The sequence below is a fragment of the Artemia franciscana genome, chromosome 17, assembly GCF_032884065.1.
Source record: "Artemia franciscana chromosome 17, ASM3288406v1, whole genome shotgun sequence".
NCBI lineage: Eukaryota > Metazoa > Arthropoda > Branchiopoda > Anostraca > Artemiidae > Artemia > Artemia franciscana.
The window spans coordinates 8,209,136-8,226,984 of NC_088879.1; the positions used below are offsets into that span (position 1 = coordinate 8,209,136).

The window sequence follows — 17,849 nt, forward strand, 5'->3', positions numbered from 1 at the left end:
TATGGAAATCCTAGTTATGATCTCTTAATCAACTTCAAATGGTAGTTTTGTCTCAATAGGCTGTTTATTTTTCACGGTGTATTTTATTTATGTTTGGGGTCGTTTTTACGGTTGGTTTTTATCTTCTTATTTTTGCGCTGAAGACGGCTGAGCGGAGGTCATGGTCGAAATATTTAAATATTTTAATTATTAAAATATTTTTAAATATTATTTAATATTAATTTAATATTAATATTCTTATTTAATTTAATATTATTTTTGATTTATATTTTTAATATAATTATTAAAATATTTAAAATATTTATTAAAATATTTTAATATTTAATATTTAATATTATTTGTTCCATTTTAATTAGTTCACTGACTGAAACTATCCTCATTTTTTCTTCTTTACGCATATTTTTTTCTCTTTTTGTCAAGCTTGGCCAGTGTGGTCTCATGGGTCATTTTGCTTTAACTGTTATTTTTGTTAGTATTTATCATCGATTCATTAACATGATGACATTTATACCTTGATTGAATCAAGCGATATACATGCTTAAATATATTAAATAAGAAACAAGTTTTTTGGCTGAAAGTAAGGAGCAATATTAAAATTTAAAACGATCTGAAATTATTCTGTATATGAGGGGAACTACCCCTTCCTCACCCCTCGCTCTTGGCGCTAAAGTCTTAAAGTTCTTTAAAAACACTTCTCACTGAAATTCAGCGGGCCTTGTGTTTGAACAGTCTTTCTTAAAGAATTGCTACAGAAAGTCAAACTTTAGTCGAAAGTTTGAAAGTCAAACTTTCAAAAAGTGTAGAAGAGAGAAGCGTTCCTCTCATGTACGGAATAGTCTGCTTGTTTTAAGTTCTAATGTTGCTCCTTAGTTTCAGTCAAAAATTTTTTTTAATAGTTTCTGACAGTTTTCAAACCATGTCAGGAAATCCCCTTCCCTTCCCCGCCCCTGTGTAAAATTTACCATGGAATGTTTCTCCCAAAAACTTTCCTACCCACAGAAAATCATCTGCCCTCACGGAAAATTACCCTCAATAAAATTTCCTTAAATTTCTCAATAACAAATACTGTATGTGAATAACGGGCAAATTGCGAAACTTACAGCCCTGCTAGTTTCCCTCCAATCTTTTTTATCACTTAAAAAGGACACTAGAACTTATGGTTCTCGTTTGAATGAGCCCTCTCCCCATCTCCTTTAACCATTGGTTGGGTACGGTCATCCCAATAAAAGAAAAAAAAAAACAAATCTGTCATCTCTCTTCTGGCAAAATATGCAGAATCCCACTTTTTTGTAGATAGATGCTTGAAATCTACAGAAGGATCTTCAATATGCTGAATATGAGAATGTGGTTTTTCTTTAAGATAGCGTGACTGTGCGGGGGTGTTTCACCCCCTCCCCACTTTTTTTAAATTGGGCATATATTCTCAAGTTCGTAGCTTTTGATGGTTAACATTGGACCTAGCGACTTTTTTAATATTTGGAATCAGCACAAAAAGCCAATTCTTTTGTGTGTCAATTGTTTTCAAGTTCTGTTTTTTAGAGTTTCGGTTACTATTGGACCGATTTGCTCCTTACTCAAATTTCATAAACATGAACTGTTTGATAGAGACATAAATATACTAGCTTGGGGCAAATCAAGCCATTGGCCTTGAAGGCAATGAAAGCATGGTGTGTTATTTCGGGCAATAGCTCCAAGCAAAAATATTGCATTGTGTCCCATTTACAGGATACCAAGAAATGCTTTTCATGCCACAATGAAGAATCCCCAGCCTTACGAGCTCTGCTCTCTGTTGGGGCATAATATTGTTTTTGTATATTTTTAATTTGAATTAATAAATATTGATTGATTGAAAAAAAAATGCCACTCGACCGAAGCGAATAGGAAAAAGCCTTCTCTTTCCCATAGAGTTGAAAATCCTATTTATAGATACTTCCCAGGGTAAGACACATTTTTTAATTTGATTAAATTTTTAATAATTAAATAATTAATAATTTAAATAATATTAATTCAAAGAAAACACTGACTGTCTTATGCGACATCCAGATTGCATCTGGATGTCGCATCCAGATCAATCTATGATAATATAGTGCAGTATTACAAAGCTATAACATAATGCGGGCACACCACATTGTACTATACAGTAACAAGAATTCCTATCTTCTCCATTGAAGAGTTTTGGAACGCATCATGTCTCATACAGTTAATCTTGACTCCGCCTTTGCGCTTCCACAATGAAGAATTTTTAGCGATGGCTGGTCACCAATGCTCTGCGAATGAAGCTATTACGAAAATAATCATTAGTTATGTACCCTGATCCACCGTCCCTGTAAGGCGCTATGATTTGTCCCATTTCTGAAAACTAATTTTGTTACTATATAGTACCTATTCTTTGCTGGAACACTGTAATACTGTTAATTCTTTTTTATTTGTATACTTTCCAGGCATAAACTCTCAGCGACCATCTCCTTGTGAGCAGGGATCATGTTATCCAGCTACAGGAAATCTTTTGATTGGCCGAGATGAACAATTAAGTGCCACCTCTACTTGTGGCCTCAGTGTGCCTGAAAAATATTGCATTGTGTCCCATTTACAGGATACCAAGAAATGCTTTTCATGCCACTCGACCGAAGCGAATAGGAAAAAGCCTTCTCTTTCCCATAGAGTTGAAAATCTTATTTATAGATACTTTCCAGGGTAAGACGCCTTTTTTAATTTAATAAAATTTTTAATAATTAAATAATTAATAATTTAAATAATATTAATATATTAATTTAAATTAATTAATTAATTATTATATAAATTGAATTAATTATTAATTTAAATATTAATAATATAAATAAATAAAATAATAAATTTAAATAATTTAAATAATTAAATTTTCTCTTTTTTTCGTTCATAACATATGAACTATCGACGGGACTATGCCTATATTTCACGTACCTTATACGGTGGTGGCAACACGGTAGGGATATTTGCCATGTCCGAATATTTTCCACTCCCTCCCTTTATTTTTAATATATATATATATATATATATATATATATATATATATATATATATATATATATATATATATATATATATATATATATATATATATATATATGCTATTTTCATCTTAAATGTTTTTTTTTGTATCTTCATTGAAATCATGGAAAAAATAATCTTCAAATTTGAAAGTGAATTTTTGTCCTCTCGGCCCCTCCGCCTCTCGTATATTTATGTGAATCGTTGCCACTGATGTAAAAAGCTGATTGTCGACTGAATGGCATTGCTCACATGAGTATAAACTACTCGTATTTATAATAGTCCTATCAGTTTTTTTGGACCACGAAAATAACTTGTTTTAATCTTTTAAACTGTTTTTTTTTTATAATTTTTATTATTTCAGTGTTAGGAAACCTTCATTTAATACAAAGGACAACATGTTTATTGTACACAATAAAGAACGTCGCAATATGATGAAATAAGTATTTATTATCCTCCCCTCCCAACAAAAACAATAAGAAAAAAAACATTTATATTACAATCTTGTTTTTACCGCTTCAAAAACATATTTAGAAACGTGGTCGATTATTCTTTTTTAACGAATGTTCTTTTATATTATATATATTTACAGGCTCTTTTAATTATATGGCTGTCTTAATTATAATTAATTATTATAATTTATTTAATTTATTTAGTAAAATTATTTAATAATTTATTTAACAAAATGAGTTTATCTGATCGTAATTTTTAATTATAAATTTGCAGATTCTTTTTTTTTCGTCAGAGAAAGAAACAAAAGGTCTAAGGCTAAAAGTTAAGACTACATTTTGGTCTGACAATGATCAGTCTAAGATTGACCTAGCAAAATGAATCCATACTACTCTAACATAGGGATTTCTTTCAGCAATTCATTAGCATAGTTTCAAATTCCATAGAAATATTGACTTGGTAAACACGTCTATAGATTGTAAATTTTCTAGATCATGTAAAAAGAAAAGAGAAAAAATAATTTACTTACGGTATGTATATATTTATTATTAGCCCAGGGGTAGCTCGGAGTGCCAAGGCCGGGGGTTGGGAGATCCCATCATTTAAACGACTCCTAGGTCAAATTATACTACTCATGAAAATTTTTTATAATTAACCTTCTAAAACTTATACTTATTTACGAAGACAAAGATAAAGCTAAAACGGAATGCACCAAGCGTAACTAAGGATATCTCTGTTTCCATTCGCCTGTTTTTCAACTTGGACCACCGCGGGGCAATCTTTTTTAAGTTAGTGGCATCGGTGAGGTCCTTTTCATTCACCAACAACATAAGGAATCAGTGGCATCGGTGAGTTCCTTTTCATTCGCCAACAACATAAGGAATCAGTGGCATCGGTGAGGTCCTTTTCATTCTCCAACAACATAGGGAATCAGTGGCATCGCCGAGGTCCTTTTCATTCGCCAACAACATAAGGAATCAGTGGCATCGGTGAGGTCCTTTTCATTCGCCAACAACATAAGGAATCAGTGGCATCGGTGAGGTCCTTTTCATTCGCCAACAACATAAGGAATTTAGTCAAAAATCAATTGCGGCATTTCTCGGCAAATTGTTAACAAACCAGTTTTCATTTTTCTGCCTTTTATTTGCTCTTCGGTTTATGCCCTTGCCGCAGAACGACTTCCGCCCAAACTTTTTCGAATCTGTTGCTCCTGGGATCACTAAAGAAAAGGAAACACAGGAAGCAGAAGGTAGCATCTATCGCAATATTGTGTTCTAAGAGCTGGTAATCCTCATACCATCCCGGATGAAAACTCCAATGTTTCATTTTTCATATTGAAGGATCAACTGGGAGGACAGTCAAATTTGGTTGATTAACACCACATGAAATAAGGCACTTCCTTTCGTTTTCACTAGAGATTGGCTTCCTTATTGCTGGACCCTTGTGAACTACACTTTCAAAATCGTCACTGCAGCTTTCGACTACAACTCCTCTAATCGTTGAAATTGAAGTTCTTCAGTTAAATCGACTGTTACACAGCTCAAACACTGAACATGATGACTATGTTTGACTCCCAGACAGTCTTAACAATTTTATTGGAACCAACAACTAATGATGTAATGTATTCGAGCTTGGTAAAACATTTAAGAAATACCTTGTTCAGTGTTTGATCGGAAATGTATCTCCCTGTATTTGACTCCCTCTCATAATCTGTGTTGATCGATGGCGTAACACCGAAGTTACCGTAAAGAGACGGAGACACACATCTGGAATAATTTCTCATCTAATTTCTGTTCGTTATAAGTTTTAGTGATGCTCATTACTTTCATCCCAGGTAAAAACTTACCTCCTGACTTGAATTAGCTATCCCAGAGTCTTCAAAAACACTCCTGTCCCAGGGGAAGAATTCTGGGTTCATAGCCGAGTCTTGCTTGTCCTTCTCAAGCGTTGTATGCCTCTCAACCTCGTATTGTAATCAAGTTATTTTCATTATCTGTATACACTTGCTTTGAAAGGGTCTCATGGGGCTCCTTTTCTTTGAATTCTAATTACGTCTCTATTGTTTTGAAAACTTTTTGCCTTTTTTTCCACTTGCAGTCAAAGTTAAACCGAAAAATCCATGTGTGTAACCTTGTCTCTTGCTTTTTGTTTGTTCATATGAACTTGTCAGGCTTCAGTTGAATTCTCCCAAACTACTAAACCATCAGAGAGAAATAAATCAAATGCGAGCATAAACTGATTTTTAAGGCCTGTTCTTTGGCTACAAGACCAGTCCGTTTAAGCCTGGTTTAATTTAAAATATTCTGTTTAAATCCGAGATTATTTAAAAGAAGAAATAAACGATAAAATGAAGCGATTCTATTCTACTTATATGCAAATTCAGTTTTTGATTTCTACGACTGAAGCTCAGCAAGGCTAAAATCAACCATTTCTCTACTGGAAGTCTGAAAATCCAAAAGTCTTCTCGGGATAAGGAAAATGCAACGTAGACTGTCTCTTACTGAATTGAGCACCTGGGAACTGCATAAGGCCAAAAATGACGACTTAAATGACTTCACAAAAAGTATGAAGTAGATCTGAATGACCTGACAAAAACAAACCGTACGCGGGCATAAGCAGGTTTTTACGGAATGAGTAGCTACCAGTCCAACTCCCTTAAACCTGGTTTAATTTAAACGACTCTACCCTATTCACATGTGAATTCGGTATTTGATTTTTACAATTGAAGCGGATATTTATCGAAATTAGCCATTTCTGTACCGAGAAGTTTGAAAATGCATAAGTGTTTTCAAAAGGGAATACTACTTAGTGTCTCAGAATTGATCGCCTGGGACCTCAATGAGGCCGAAATAAACGACTTATATGACATTGTAAAAACCCAAGGGAGTGATTCACCCCCCTTCCGCTCATCCCCTTTGAGACACCCCTGTATAGACCTATATATTATAGTGAACTAAATATGGTCAACTATACTTTTATATAATGTAACCCAACCCAATGGTAATATTTTTTTTTGCCAGAGGTTTTGGGCTGTTGAATGGCTGGTAGGAAAGTTAACTCTCTGTAAGGAGTTATTACCTTAGTATTTTTTTGTGTTGATCATTACTTTGAATATTTTGTCGGATTGGTTTTATGTATGAGCTTATAGGGCCCTTAAAATGCATGAAAAGATACGTTTTTTTCAATTTAGTGAAAATAATTGCTTCCCTCCTCTAGATTTTCAGAATATCCTTTTGTATATCTTGAACATATCGGTTTTAAATTCTCCCCTCCCTGCATTTCGCCGAATTGGCTGTCTGTTTGTTTGATTCTCTATGGCAGATTAATCGTAAGCCTACTTGAATTTTTATGTTGAGTAACAATTAGAATTATTAAAACTTATTATGGTATAATAATTTATAGATAATATCATTAATTTATACCTGTAATTTTGAAAAACTAAAAATAAATACTTTGAGCTATATGTTTTTATTCGTTAGGACATCATATTCAGTGGAATAGCGCTTCCTAAGTAAAGAGCGAAGTGGGTACACTTCGCTCTGTGCATTTTGCGCACTTTTTTTCACCGAGGCACTTCGTATGGAAGGATTTTTCGTAGAAACTTCGGAAGAGGCTCATCTGATTTGAAAGTGAAAATTCTAGTGCCATTTTTAAGAGTTGAAAGTGATTGGAAGGCAACTACCCTCCCCTCCCGCGTACATTTCCTCCCAAAGACATTTGATCAAAGGGGCTATCTTGTTCAGTATAAACAAATAAACGTTCAAGTGGGGATAAGTCCATTTATTTAGAGAGTAAAAACGGGTACAAAAATCTAGATATTTCGATCAATACAGCGATCGTAATCAGTAGAAATAATGAGGTATTAAAATAGAACTAAGATATTTATACAAAGCAAAATAACTAAATTCCGGGTCATTCCCTAGATTTTTCTGAGAGAGTTCAATAACAGGGTTCATTCAAGGTCTTGAGATTTAAATTCTCTTCTTAAGTCTTACCTAAATGTAAATTGAATTTCCAATGAAGGTGACACAGCCTTCTCTGTCTTCTAATTGCAAAAGAAATGTTGAATTTATAGTTAGATATATAGTTACATGTCAATTGACGGAGATGTAGGAAGGAGAAGGGAGGGGCAAATGCTCACTTTGCAAAATCTGGGGGTGGAGCTATTTTTTTCAATGAAAATACAAAAAAAGTTATTCTTTGACGATCTTTTCAACGACAAAACAAATTTTGGGGAGGGAATGCCCTTCGTCTTCACTGTCGCATAGAGTTGCAAGTCATTTATAGATTTTGTTGTTTGTTTATAGAATGTTGTTGATCAAAACATTTTTTAAAGTGTTGTTTATAAATTTGTTGTTTCTACGTTACACGTAAAGTATTGCGCCCCGTGCCTACATTTACGTGTCTAAAGCAATGGTTTTAATAAGTAAGTTTGGGGGGGGGGTAAAAGAAAGAAACATAACAATTTTTTCCAAGACTGAAAAAAAAACTTTCAAGTATTTACATTTTGTAGGTAATAAGTTGGTGGGGGGGGGGGTAAAAAGAAAGAAACATAACACTTTTTTCCAAGACTGAAATTTTTTTTAAGTATTTACATTTTTTAGGTAATAAGTTGGTGGGGGGGGGGGGTTAAAAAGAAAGAAACATAACAATTTTTCCAAGACTGAAAAAAAAACTTTTGTAAGTATTTACATTTTTTAGGTTATTGTCATCAGCACTTTTGAAACCACAAACACGAAGAGTTAAAACGTGGTAGTTGAAACGCTTAATAACGTTTTTTATGTTTCACAGTCTTAGAAAAAAATTGCTACGTTTCTATCTTTGTTTGTTTCAGTAAAAGAAAAAAAAATATTTAGAACCTTCTGGTGTGAACTACATGTTATTGAATATGTGTAAAAGATATTTATGTATCATTTCGTTTTGGCTGTGAGAAAAATGTATCACGCAATCGCAATCGTCATTGCGATATAATTGCGATTGCGTCATTGCGATGGCATATAATATGAAGATGACATTAGTGTCTATTTTTTCAATTGCTTCGTTTTATCAACAGAATATTGAATGATGTAATTTTTCCGATGGAAAGGTCTTGATGACTTTCAACTTGAAGACCTTTCCGATGGAAAGGTCTTGACGACTTCAACAACTTTTCCACATAGATGATGACAACTTTGATGACAACTTGATGACAACTTTAACAACTTTTCCACATAGGTCATAATTTAATTGTGTGTATAAGTCGTATATGCACTTCAAAGCTCTGAGGAGAATCAGATGATTTTTTTTATTGATCGATCTTGAGCTTTAAGTTAAAGTGTGTTTTAAGCTGAAACTGCCAGACAACTTTAACAACTTTTCCACATAGCTCATAATTTAATTGTGTGTATAAGTCGTATATGCACTTCAAAGCTCTGAGGAGAATCAGATGATTTTTTTTATTGATCGATCTTGAGCTTTAAGTTAAAGTGTGTTTTAAGCTGAAACTGCCCCTGATTTTTAAATTTCCGTGCTTTTTTGGAAATATTTCTACAATTGATATCCCAAGAAGAAGCTCCCTTAAAATTACACTGTGAATTCTGCACTTCCCCCTGGTAAATGCTTCCCGCAGAAAATAACCCCCCTAGAAAATAATACGTGGAAAACACCAGCCGCAGAAAATACCCCCCCCCCCCGCATAAATCCACCCAATGCGGATTTTTTATATTTTCATGCTTTTTAAAAAAATATTTCTACAATTGATAACCCAAGAAGAAGCTCCCTTAAAATTACACTATGAACTCAGCACTGCGAACATAAAAATCATAAATAGTCCTACTGCTATGTTTGAATAGATAAAACCTAAAAAACAAAACGTAAGAACCAGCAACATTTACCGCGAATAAGAATGGAACCACCACCTCCTTTAATTTCCTGGTGGGTTGAATTTGTTCTAGGCGTTTATCCCTCCGGGAAATACCTCTCCCCGGAAAATACCCCTCTGAAAACACCAAATCCCGTGGAAAATACCCCCGCAGAAAATAATTCCCCCCTCCGCAGGGAGGGAGATACGCATTTTAATGCCAAAACGTCCTGTCCCAGCTCTCATTGAGCCATGAAATAAATAGAAAATTAGTTTTAAGGGAGAGACGAATAGGGTGAAGATAGAACATACAATCCCCAGGGCTGTAACCAGGATTTTTGTTGGGGATGGTTTCGGGGAATACAAAAGAAACATCTAAAAATGCATCAAAAATGTGAAAATAATATCTACTCCCTTATGATTTCTGGGAGTATTTCTGGTCTACGTTTTTATTATGAAAGTGAAGGGTAACATTAAACCCAAAATAAGCAGAATTTAACACCGGCCACTGTTTGAGTATTATTCATGACATAACGGAAAAAATATCATACTTTAATCCTCCGCTCTTCTAAACCCTTTCGATTTTCTCAGCCTTTTGAATGAGGTTTGGCTAATTAAAAATAAATTTCTAGTCTAGCAATTACGCATTCTGTATATATTTTTTGTCAAAGAGGTTTAAGTCTGGAACTGCGAACTTTCTGCTATTGGAGGGAAGCAATCGCTTTGGATTCAAACTTTCATTGATATTTAAGGAAACAGGAGAGTCAAGTGAAGGAAAGTTTTGAAAGTCGGTTCAGATACCAAACATAGAAATGTCTGAAAATTTTATTCACCTATATTTTATTTATTTAATATATAGTTTAATATTTAATGTAAACAAATTTACTTGTTTAGTATTCTGTTCATGTAATGTATTTTATTTATCTAATATGTAAATAATATTTAATATATCACCCATATTTTATAAAAATAAAGCTTGAATAATAACTACTTATCTTTAATAAAATACTATCTTTAAGAAATACTGTCTTTAAGAAATACTTAAGGAATGCTTATCGGAAAGCCGATCGTTTACACTAAACCAAGTATTCGTTCCTGTTCGTATGGAAATGTAAGTGGGGCGGTCAGCGGCTTCAATTCTATGGAGGAGGGGTAGATGTCTGCCCCCCCAGCTAGATCTAAAAAAAAAAATCAATTTATGGTATTTTCAGTAAAAATGGCTTTTGTGGTGTTTTCATTGAACAAATTGGAAAAAACAACAACAAAACTGCCCCCCTTCTTAGATTTTTGAAGTTTATTCCCCTCCCTACAATTTCGTTAATTAGCGCCACTGGGACGACCAGGCTCACGTAAAGATTCTTATTTAAGATTCATCTTTTCACATGTTGTCCTTACAGCCAAAATATTGGACATACCATTTTGCTTATTCAGGTCTCAGTCTAATTTTTTTCTATTACTATTATAATCATTCTTTATGACAGGGAGAATCCATACACTCTGGGAAGCAATTTCAGGTCTTGAGTAAAAGTCTAGAATAGAATTGGCTGCGTTTCTTTCTTTGGTTTGCTTCTCCGTTTTTATATAAAAAAAAACAAACTAATTATCACCCACTGGCGTGAAGTAAATATAGTTATGGGTTTTACTGCTTCCTTTCATTTTAGCTGTGAGAAAAATTTATCACGCAATAGCTTGATAGCCCATCAGTGAAGAAGATAAAATAACAAATTTATATGGCATCAATATATAAACATTTAAAATTACTTTTTTGTATACAATATATTGAACAACAACATTTAGCAGACAATAAGTAATCTAAATCCACTTTCTCACTACTAACTCCGTCTAAGAATATGATTATAGTTGTCCAAGACTTTAATAACTTTTTCGGACAATTTATAAGATAATTGTATAAATAATATAATAGTACAAATGCATGCACTCTGAACCTCTCAAGAAGATCAAATGGTTTTTCAGATGCTGGGGGCTCTGAAGTGTCAAGTCAAAGTGTGCTTTAAGCTGCAACTGTCCCTATTCTTCTTCTTAAGAGTCCACGGAGGAGGCAGGCTGTAGCTAGAACTCAATTTTGTTGGAACTGAACTGAATAGATTTATTTACAAATTACGTAAAAAATTAATCTATCATAAAAACCGCTGAGGGAAGCCAACAAATCGCCTAATAAAAGACGACTGCAACCATTTTACTCTCAACCAAATCAAATAAATGAAAACAAATAGAGTTTTTTTTCTAATCTTGCCTTTTTCCTAAAAAATCTAAATAATGACTTATGTAACTTAATTCAAGAAATATGTATTTAGTCCTTTTTTTAAATAAAATAACATATTTCGATTATATTAGGTGTAAGTATAGAAGCCATATTATAAAAAGAGGCTTGCACAAGATAGTAGACGCATGGAACATCAAAAGATGTAAATGTGATTTTTAGTTATAATCTGTCTTTAAAGTTTTGATAAAACTCATATCGCGAAGCCAACAGACTGCTGGGTGGCTTACCCTGGTGGAAAAAAATGTAAAAGATGCGACACTAGACTCCCGGCGGTTCTGATCTCCGTTTCATGGATCCTCAGCCAGGAGGTGCAATGGGGGCTGGGGGCCAGCACCCTTTGCTTTTGCACGCTCTTCCTGTTTACCTAGTTTACTCTAGATATCCTGTTTTTCTAGGTTTCTAGATTTCTAGATTTACCTAGTTTACTCTAGATTTCCTGTTTTTCTAGATTTCTAGATTTACCTAGTTTACTCTAGATATCCTGTTTTTCTAGATTTCTAGATTTCTAGATTTACCTAGTTTACTCTAGATTTCCTGTTTTTCTAGATTTCTAGATTTCTAGATTTACCTAGTTTACTCTAGATATCCTGTTTTTCTAGATTTCTAGATTTACCTAGTTTACTGTAGATTTCCTGTTTTTCTAGATTTCTAGATTCTCTAGATAGATCCTGTTTACCTAGTTCCTGTTTACTCTAGATTTCTCCAGGCACTCATTCATAGTGATAATCACCGTACTAGTCATTTTTGTTATTATTTGTAATTATAATAATTTATATTTTTATTCTTTTTATGCTTTTATTATTGCAGTACGAGGAAACGATCATGGTGGCAATCAGAAAATGGCAAGGAGGAAGTCAGCATTCAGCTTGACTTGGAAGCAGAATTCCACTTCACTCATTTAATTATGACTTTCAAGACCTTCCGCCCAGCAGCGATGTTTGTTGAAAGATCTTATGATTTTGGTAATAGCTGGAAGGTAAGTCTGTGCTTTTACACCCTTAGCCTATTTTCCATCTCTCTCCAATCCTGTTGTCTAACCTCTATTATACCTTTCTACAATAGATTAAAAAAGACAAGATTTTCCCTCTTAGGGAAAATTGGAAGATAAATAAGTTTATTGAAAATAGGAAAATTGAAAGATGAGGATGTTTATTCAAAACAGGTACAGATAGAAAACGGGTGCACACTGTGCAGATCTTGGGTAATAGCTGGAAGGTAAGTCTGTGCTATTACACATCTTGCACACTGTGCAGATGATTTGGGTAATAGCTGGAAGGTAAGTCTGTGCTATTACACCCTTAGCCTATTTTCCACCTCTCTCCAATCCTGTTGTCTAACCTCTATTATACCTTTCTAACTGGAAGGTAAGTCTGTACTATTACACCCTTTATAGCAGTGGCAAATATGCCTCTGGAAGCTAAATCAATGATTAAAAAGCCCAATATGAATATTTTTCAATTTACTGCTCGTTTTGGAAACATTCTAGATGCGTCCTTGTTTGGTTTTGATGAAATAAAAAAAAACAAAATGATTTACAACATTGTATCTATTAGGTTTTTGAAGAGGAGGGGGCTCTAATATTGAAATAACTAGTGTCAAAGAATTTATTTTTAACCTTATTTTAGCTTCACTATTTTTTCTCTATTACACTGCTGCTTTTTCTATGATTGTACGGCTTTCTTCTTAGATACGAGCTTTAATTTTTGGCTTATCGTAATATTCCTACGCATATAAGCAATAAAGTTATTAGTAACATACCTATTATACTCTTGAGGAAGGATATTATAACAGTTCAAAATAGGGATGAAACCTTTTAATTGACAGTGAAACAAATATAAAATTTTTTAACTGGATATTTCGAACACATATACAGTGTCCATCACCAGCAGTTATCTACGTTGAGTTAGGTTTGGGTTAGAATACTGAAAGGGTTACTTTCGAGGAAAACATTTCTAACTATTTTTTACTCTCAAAAATATTCTCTTTAAAAATTAAAATTACTCTTAAAAATGAAAATACTTTTTAAAAATTACTCTTAAATGATTGTGCATCTTCCTTTCCATATTCATAATTTTGTCTCAGTTTTTTGAAATAGTCCAACACCATTAAACAATGAAATTACTGGAACTTTGCCTATTTAGTGCATAAAGAGGAGGGAGCATTAAAGTCAAGGAGGTTGCTTTTAATTTTATTTTAGCCTTATTCTTATTCTAGGTATACCGCTTGTTTGCCTATGATTATACTACCTCCCTGACAATTTCACATACATAAACAATAAGATTATTGAGAATCGTACACCTAATTTGTACTTCAATGGGAGGGAGGTAGAATACTGGAGTCGTTAAAGTAGAAGAATTTACGTTTAACTTTACTTTAATTTCTTTTTTTTTTCTTTTTTTATGCCTCGACTGTTACTATGATTGAACGGCTTCCCAGATAGTTCTTTTAGTTTCCAGCTTTTCGAAATACTCCCTCGCAAATAAAAAATAAACTTATTAGCAACATCCACTTATGTACTTCAGAAGGAGGGAGGCTCTAGAATATTTAAAGTGTTAAAGCATAGGAAAATAATTTTGACCATGATTTAATCTTAAAATTACCACTACTTTGCCTATGATTGTGCCACTTCCTTCCCAGACATGTCATTATTTCAGTTTGCTGAAATAATGACATATAACAAAATATTTTTAGGAACTTTACACTTTTCTGTGACTTAACGAGGAGGGAGTTTGAATATTGGAGCCTTTAAAGTCAAGGAATTAGCTTTTAATTTTATTTCAGTTCCTTCTTGTCCTGGGTTATCCTGCTACTTTGCCTGTGATTGTGTGACCCTCTTCTTAGATACGTCATTTTGCTTGGGCTTGCCAAAATAATTTCATATAGGTAAATAGTAAGATTATAGGGAAATTTATACCTATTCTACACTTAAAGAAGAGGGAGCTAGAATATTGGAGCTGTAAAAGCTGATTAATCTACTTTTAACTTTATTTTAGTGTATTTTTTCTTTTTTGTACCGCCACTGTTACTTTGATTACATTGCCTCCCTCCCAGATATGCCCTTTAGTTTTTGGCTTATAGAAATATTCCCACACACAAAAGCTTAGCAATAAAGTCATTACCAACATTTTACCTATTATATACTCAAGTTGGTGGAGGGGGCTAGAATGCTGAAAGGGTTAGAATCTAGGAAAATCCTTTCAACCATGTTGTTCTCTTCATAATACCACTACTTTGTCTATGATTGTGCCACTTTTTTGTCAGATACATCATTTTGTTTTAGTTTGTTGAAGTAGTCCACCATAAATGAAATTGTTAGAAATTTTGCAACTATTTCTTACTTAAAGAGGAGAGAGCTAGAAGATTGGAATCTTCAAATTTTTACTTTGCTTTACTTTAATTTTATCGAGTTTTTACTTTACTTTCATCAAGTTTTTTTTTTCTTAGATATACCGCTACTTTGCCTATGATTGTGCTACCTCCTTCCCTGGAGTACCTAGAGGACCGTCAAGAAACTTAACTGATGTTGTCTGCGAATCTCGATATTCAGGAGTAGCGCCATCTACTGAGGGGGAGGTAAGATGTCATTTATTTTAAAAGTTGATAACCTGTCAGCTATGACCGACTCTTGGTTTTGTGACAATAGTGATTAAAAGTATTTTTAATACAGTAGAATTTAAGTAATTTCTTATATCACACTGCCTCTCTATTCACAGAATTAAACAAATGAAAATATGTAAAGAAAAAACAGGTATAGTATTTAAACAAGACCGTGGAAAAAAGAAAACTTTAAAAAATCTTAGTATTTCTACTCCTGTCCAGGAGCCTTTGCCAACGGGAAAAATGAATTAAGCTAAATTAAACACAACACATAAAGGAAAAACATACATCTTAATTACTTCCAATATCGCTGAACCAATATCAATATCACTTCCAATAGACTGGTAGTGCAAACTGCATGGATGCGCTACACGGAGTGACAGATTAGGTTGTCTCCGGTGCTACCCGTCTTTTTTGCTTTATTTTAATTTCTTAAATTCTACAATAGAATGGAGTACAAAATATATTTAAGCGTTTCAGAATATATGAAATGTATACAAATTGCTTTAAAACTAAATTAGATAAAATAAAATCTCGTATTTCAAAATAAATTAAACGTTCAAAGTGTGAAAAGAATAAAATAATTTCTATTCTTATTTTAAAATATTAAATCAGTAAAACAGAAGAAAAACAAATAAAAATCGTGAATTAAGCACAACTACACAGAAGTTACACTAGACGTTAAGAAAATAAAATAATATGTAAAAATCATGGCTCCAATGAAGCGAACTTTTGAATTTAATTTATCCTTCAATAAGAGCTGTAAGAGGATCTGTTGCTTCATATTTTATGGTTACTATCGAATTTCTGGCCCAAGGCCAAAGATTAAGCCTTTTTTTTAATATATTGTCATTCAATGTTTCATTTTTCATATAATTTTTATCAGAAACATTGTCAGGGTGAATCCTTTCCTCTCAGATCTTCCCCCCTAATCTCACCCCCCTTGTGCTATGATTCATTTTATATATTACTAGCTGTTGGGGTGGCGCTTCGCGCCACCCCAACACCTAGTTGGTGGGGGCGCTTCGCGCCCCCCCAAGCCCCCCCGCGCGCGTAAGTCGTTACGCGCCATATTAGTTACGCGCCATTGTAGTTGTGTCCCTATGTCCCACCTGTGAATATAGATAGATATATATATATATATATATATATATATATATATATATATATATATATATATATATATGTTTTTAACTACGTAAAACTTGCGAATATACAACATTCTTTGCTGTCCCATTGTCTGTGCACATAAATAGATTGTCAGGTTTACGGACTCTTGAACATGCAACATATAATGGTCCATGGGAAAACAATCCGTATTCAGATCTATACCTCATGATTCTAATGATTGCCCTTGAGCTTTGTTGATGGTGATTGCTAATCGACCATTCCCTGAGTCGCCATCGTCATTTATATATCCCCCTGTGCACCCCGGCGTCCCCTTTGTAGTTATGTCCCTGTGTCCCGGTCGTCATTTATATTCCCTGTGTCCCGGTCGTCATTTGTGTCCCGGTGTTCCAGTCTGTGATTTCTCTTTGAGTGTCCCGGGCGTCATTTATATTCCTTGTGTCCCGGTGTCCCGGTCGTCATTTATATCCCCCTGTGCCCCCCGGCGTCCCCATTGTAGTTGTGTCCCTGTGTCCCGGTCGTCATTTATATTCCCTGTGTCTCGGTCGTCATTTGTATCCCGGTGTCCCGGTCTGTATATACATTCGTTTTTTAGTTTTGTTTTTCTCCTTTATTTTTTTCCTTTTTTCTTTTTTTTCTTTTTTAGTTTATTTAGATTTTTAGATTTTTTAGTTTTTTTATTAGTTTTTAGTTTTTTTGCAGTTTTTACCATTTTTTTAGTTTTTTTAGTTTTTTTTTTGCTTATGTCCTGGTCGTCATTTATACTCCCTGTGTCCCGGTCGTCATTTGTGTCTCGGTGCTTTGTTGATTGCTAATTTATATTATATTTATATTTATATTTTTTATATTTATTAATATTTTTTTAGTTTTCTTTTTCTCTTATTTTTCAGTTTTTTCCTTTTTTTTAGTTTTTTCTTTTTTAGTTTTTAGTTTTTTTTTGTTTTTTACCTTTTTTTAGTTTTTTTAGTTTTTTAGCTTTTTTAGCTTTTTTATTAGTTTTTAGTTTTTTTTTAGTTTTTGCCTTTTTTTTAGTTTTTTCAGTTTTTTTTAGTTTTTAGTTTTTTACCTTTTTTTAGTTTTTTTTAGTTTTTTAGCTTTTTTAGTTTTTTTTCTTTTTAGTTTTTTTTTGTAGTTTTTACCTTTTTTAGTTTTTTTTCTTCTTTTGTATTAGTGTGAAATAATTCAGACGTCATATGCGGACAAACACGACGTCACTCGACAGACAGACAGACAGACATAATCCACAAACAACTTATTTTTATATATATTTATTCATATTTTTTTAGTTTTCTTTTTCTCTTTTATTTTTCAGTTTTTTCCTTTTTTTTAGTTTTTTTCTATTTTAGTTTTTAGTTTTTTTTAGTTTTTTACCTTTTTTTAGGTTTTTTTTAGTCTTTTTAGTTTTTTAGCTTTTTTAGTTTTTTTATTAGTTTTTATTTTTTTTGTAGTTTTTGCCTTTTTTTATTTTTTTCAGTTTTTTTTTAGTTATTAGATTTTTACCTTTTTTTAGTTTTTTTTAGTTTT

General features: G+C 33.1%; 1 protein-coding gene across 2 annotated transcripts in view; it reads left to right on the top strand.

The window, feature by feature from the left end:
- LOC136037782 (laminin subunit beta-1-like) overlaps positions 1-17,849 on the top strand; it is a 142,588-nt gene that overhangs the window by 38,943 nt on the left and 85,796 nt on the right. For both annotated transcript variants that reach the window (XM_065720611.1, XM_065720612.1), the window contains exons 3-5: positions 2,442-2,694; positions 12,408-12,576; positions 15,045-15,173. In XM_065720611.1, the coding sequence (XP_065576683.1) occupies positions 2,442-2,694; positions 12,408-12,576; positions 15,045-15,173 (551 nt within the window). The remainder of the gene's footprint in view (positions 1-2,441; positions 2,695-12,407; positions 12,577-15,044; positions 15,174-17,849) is intronic.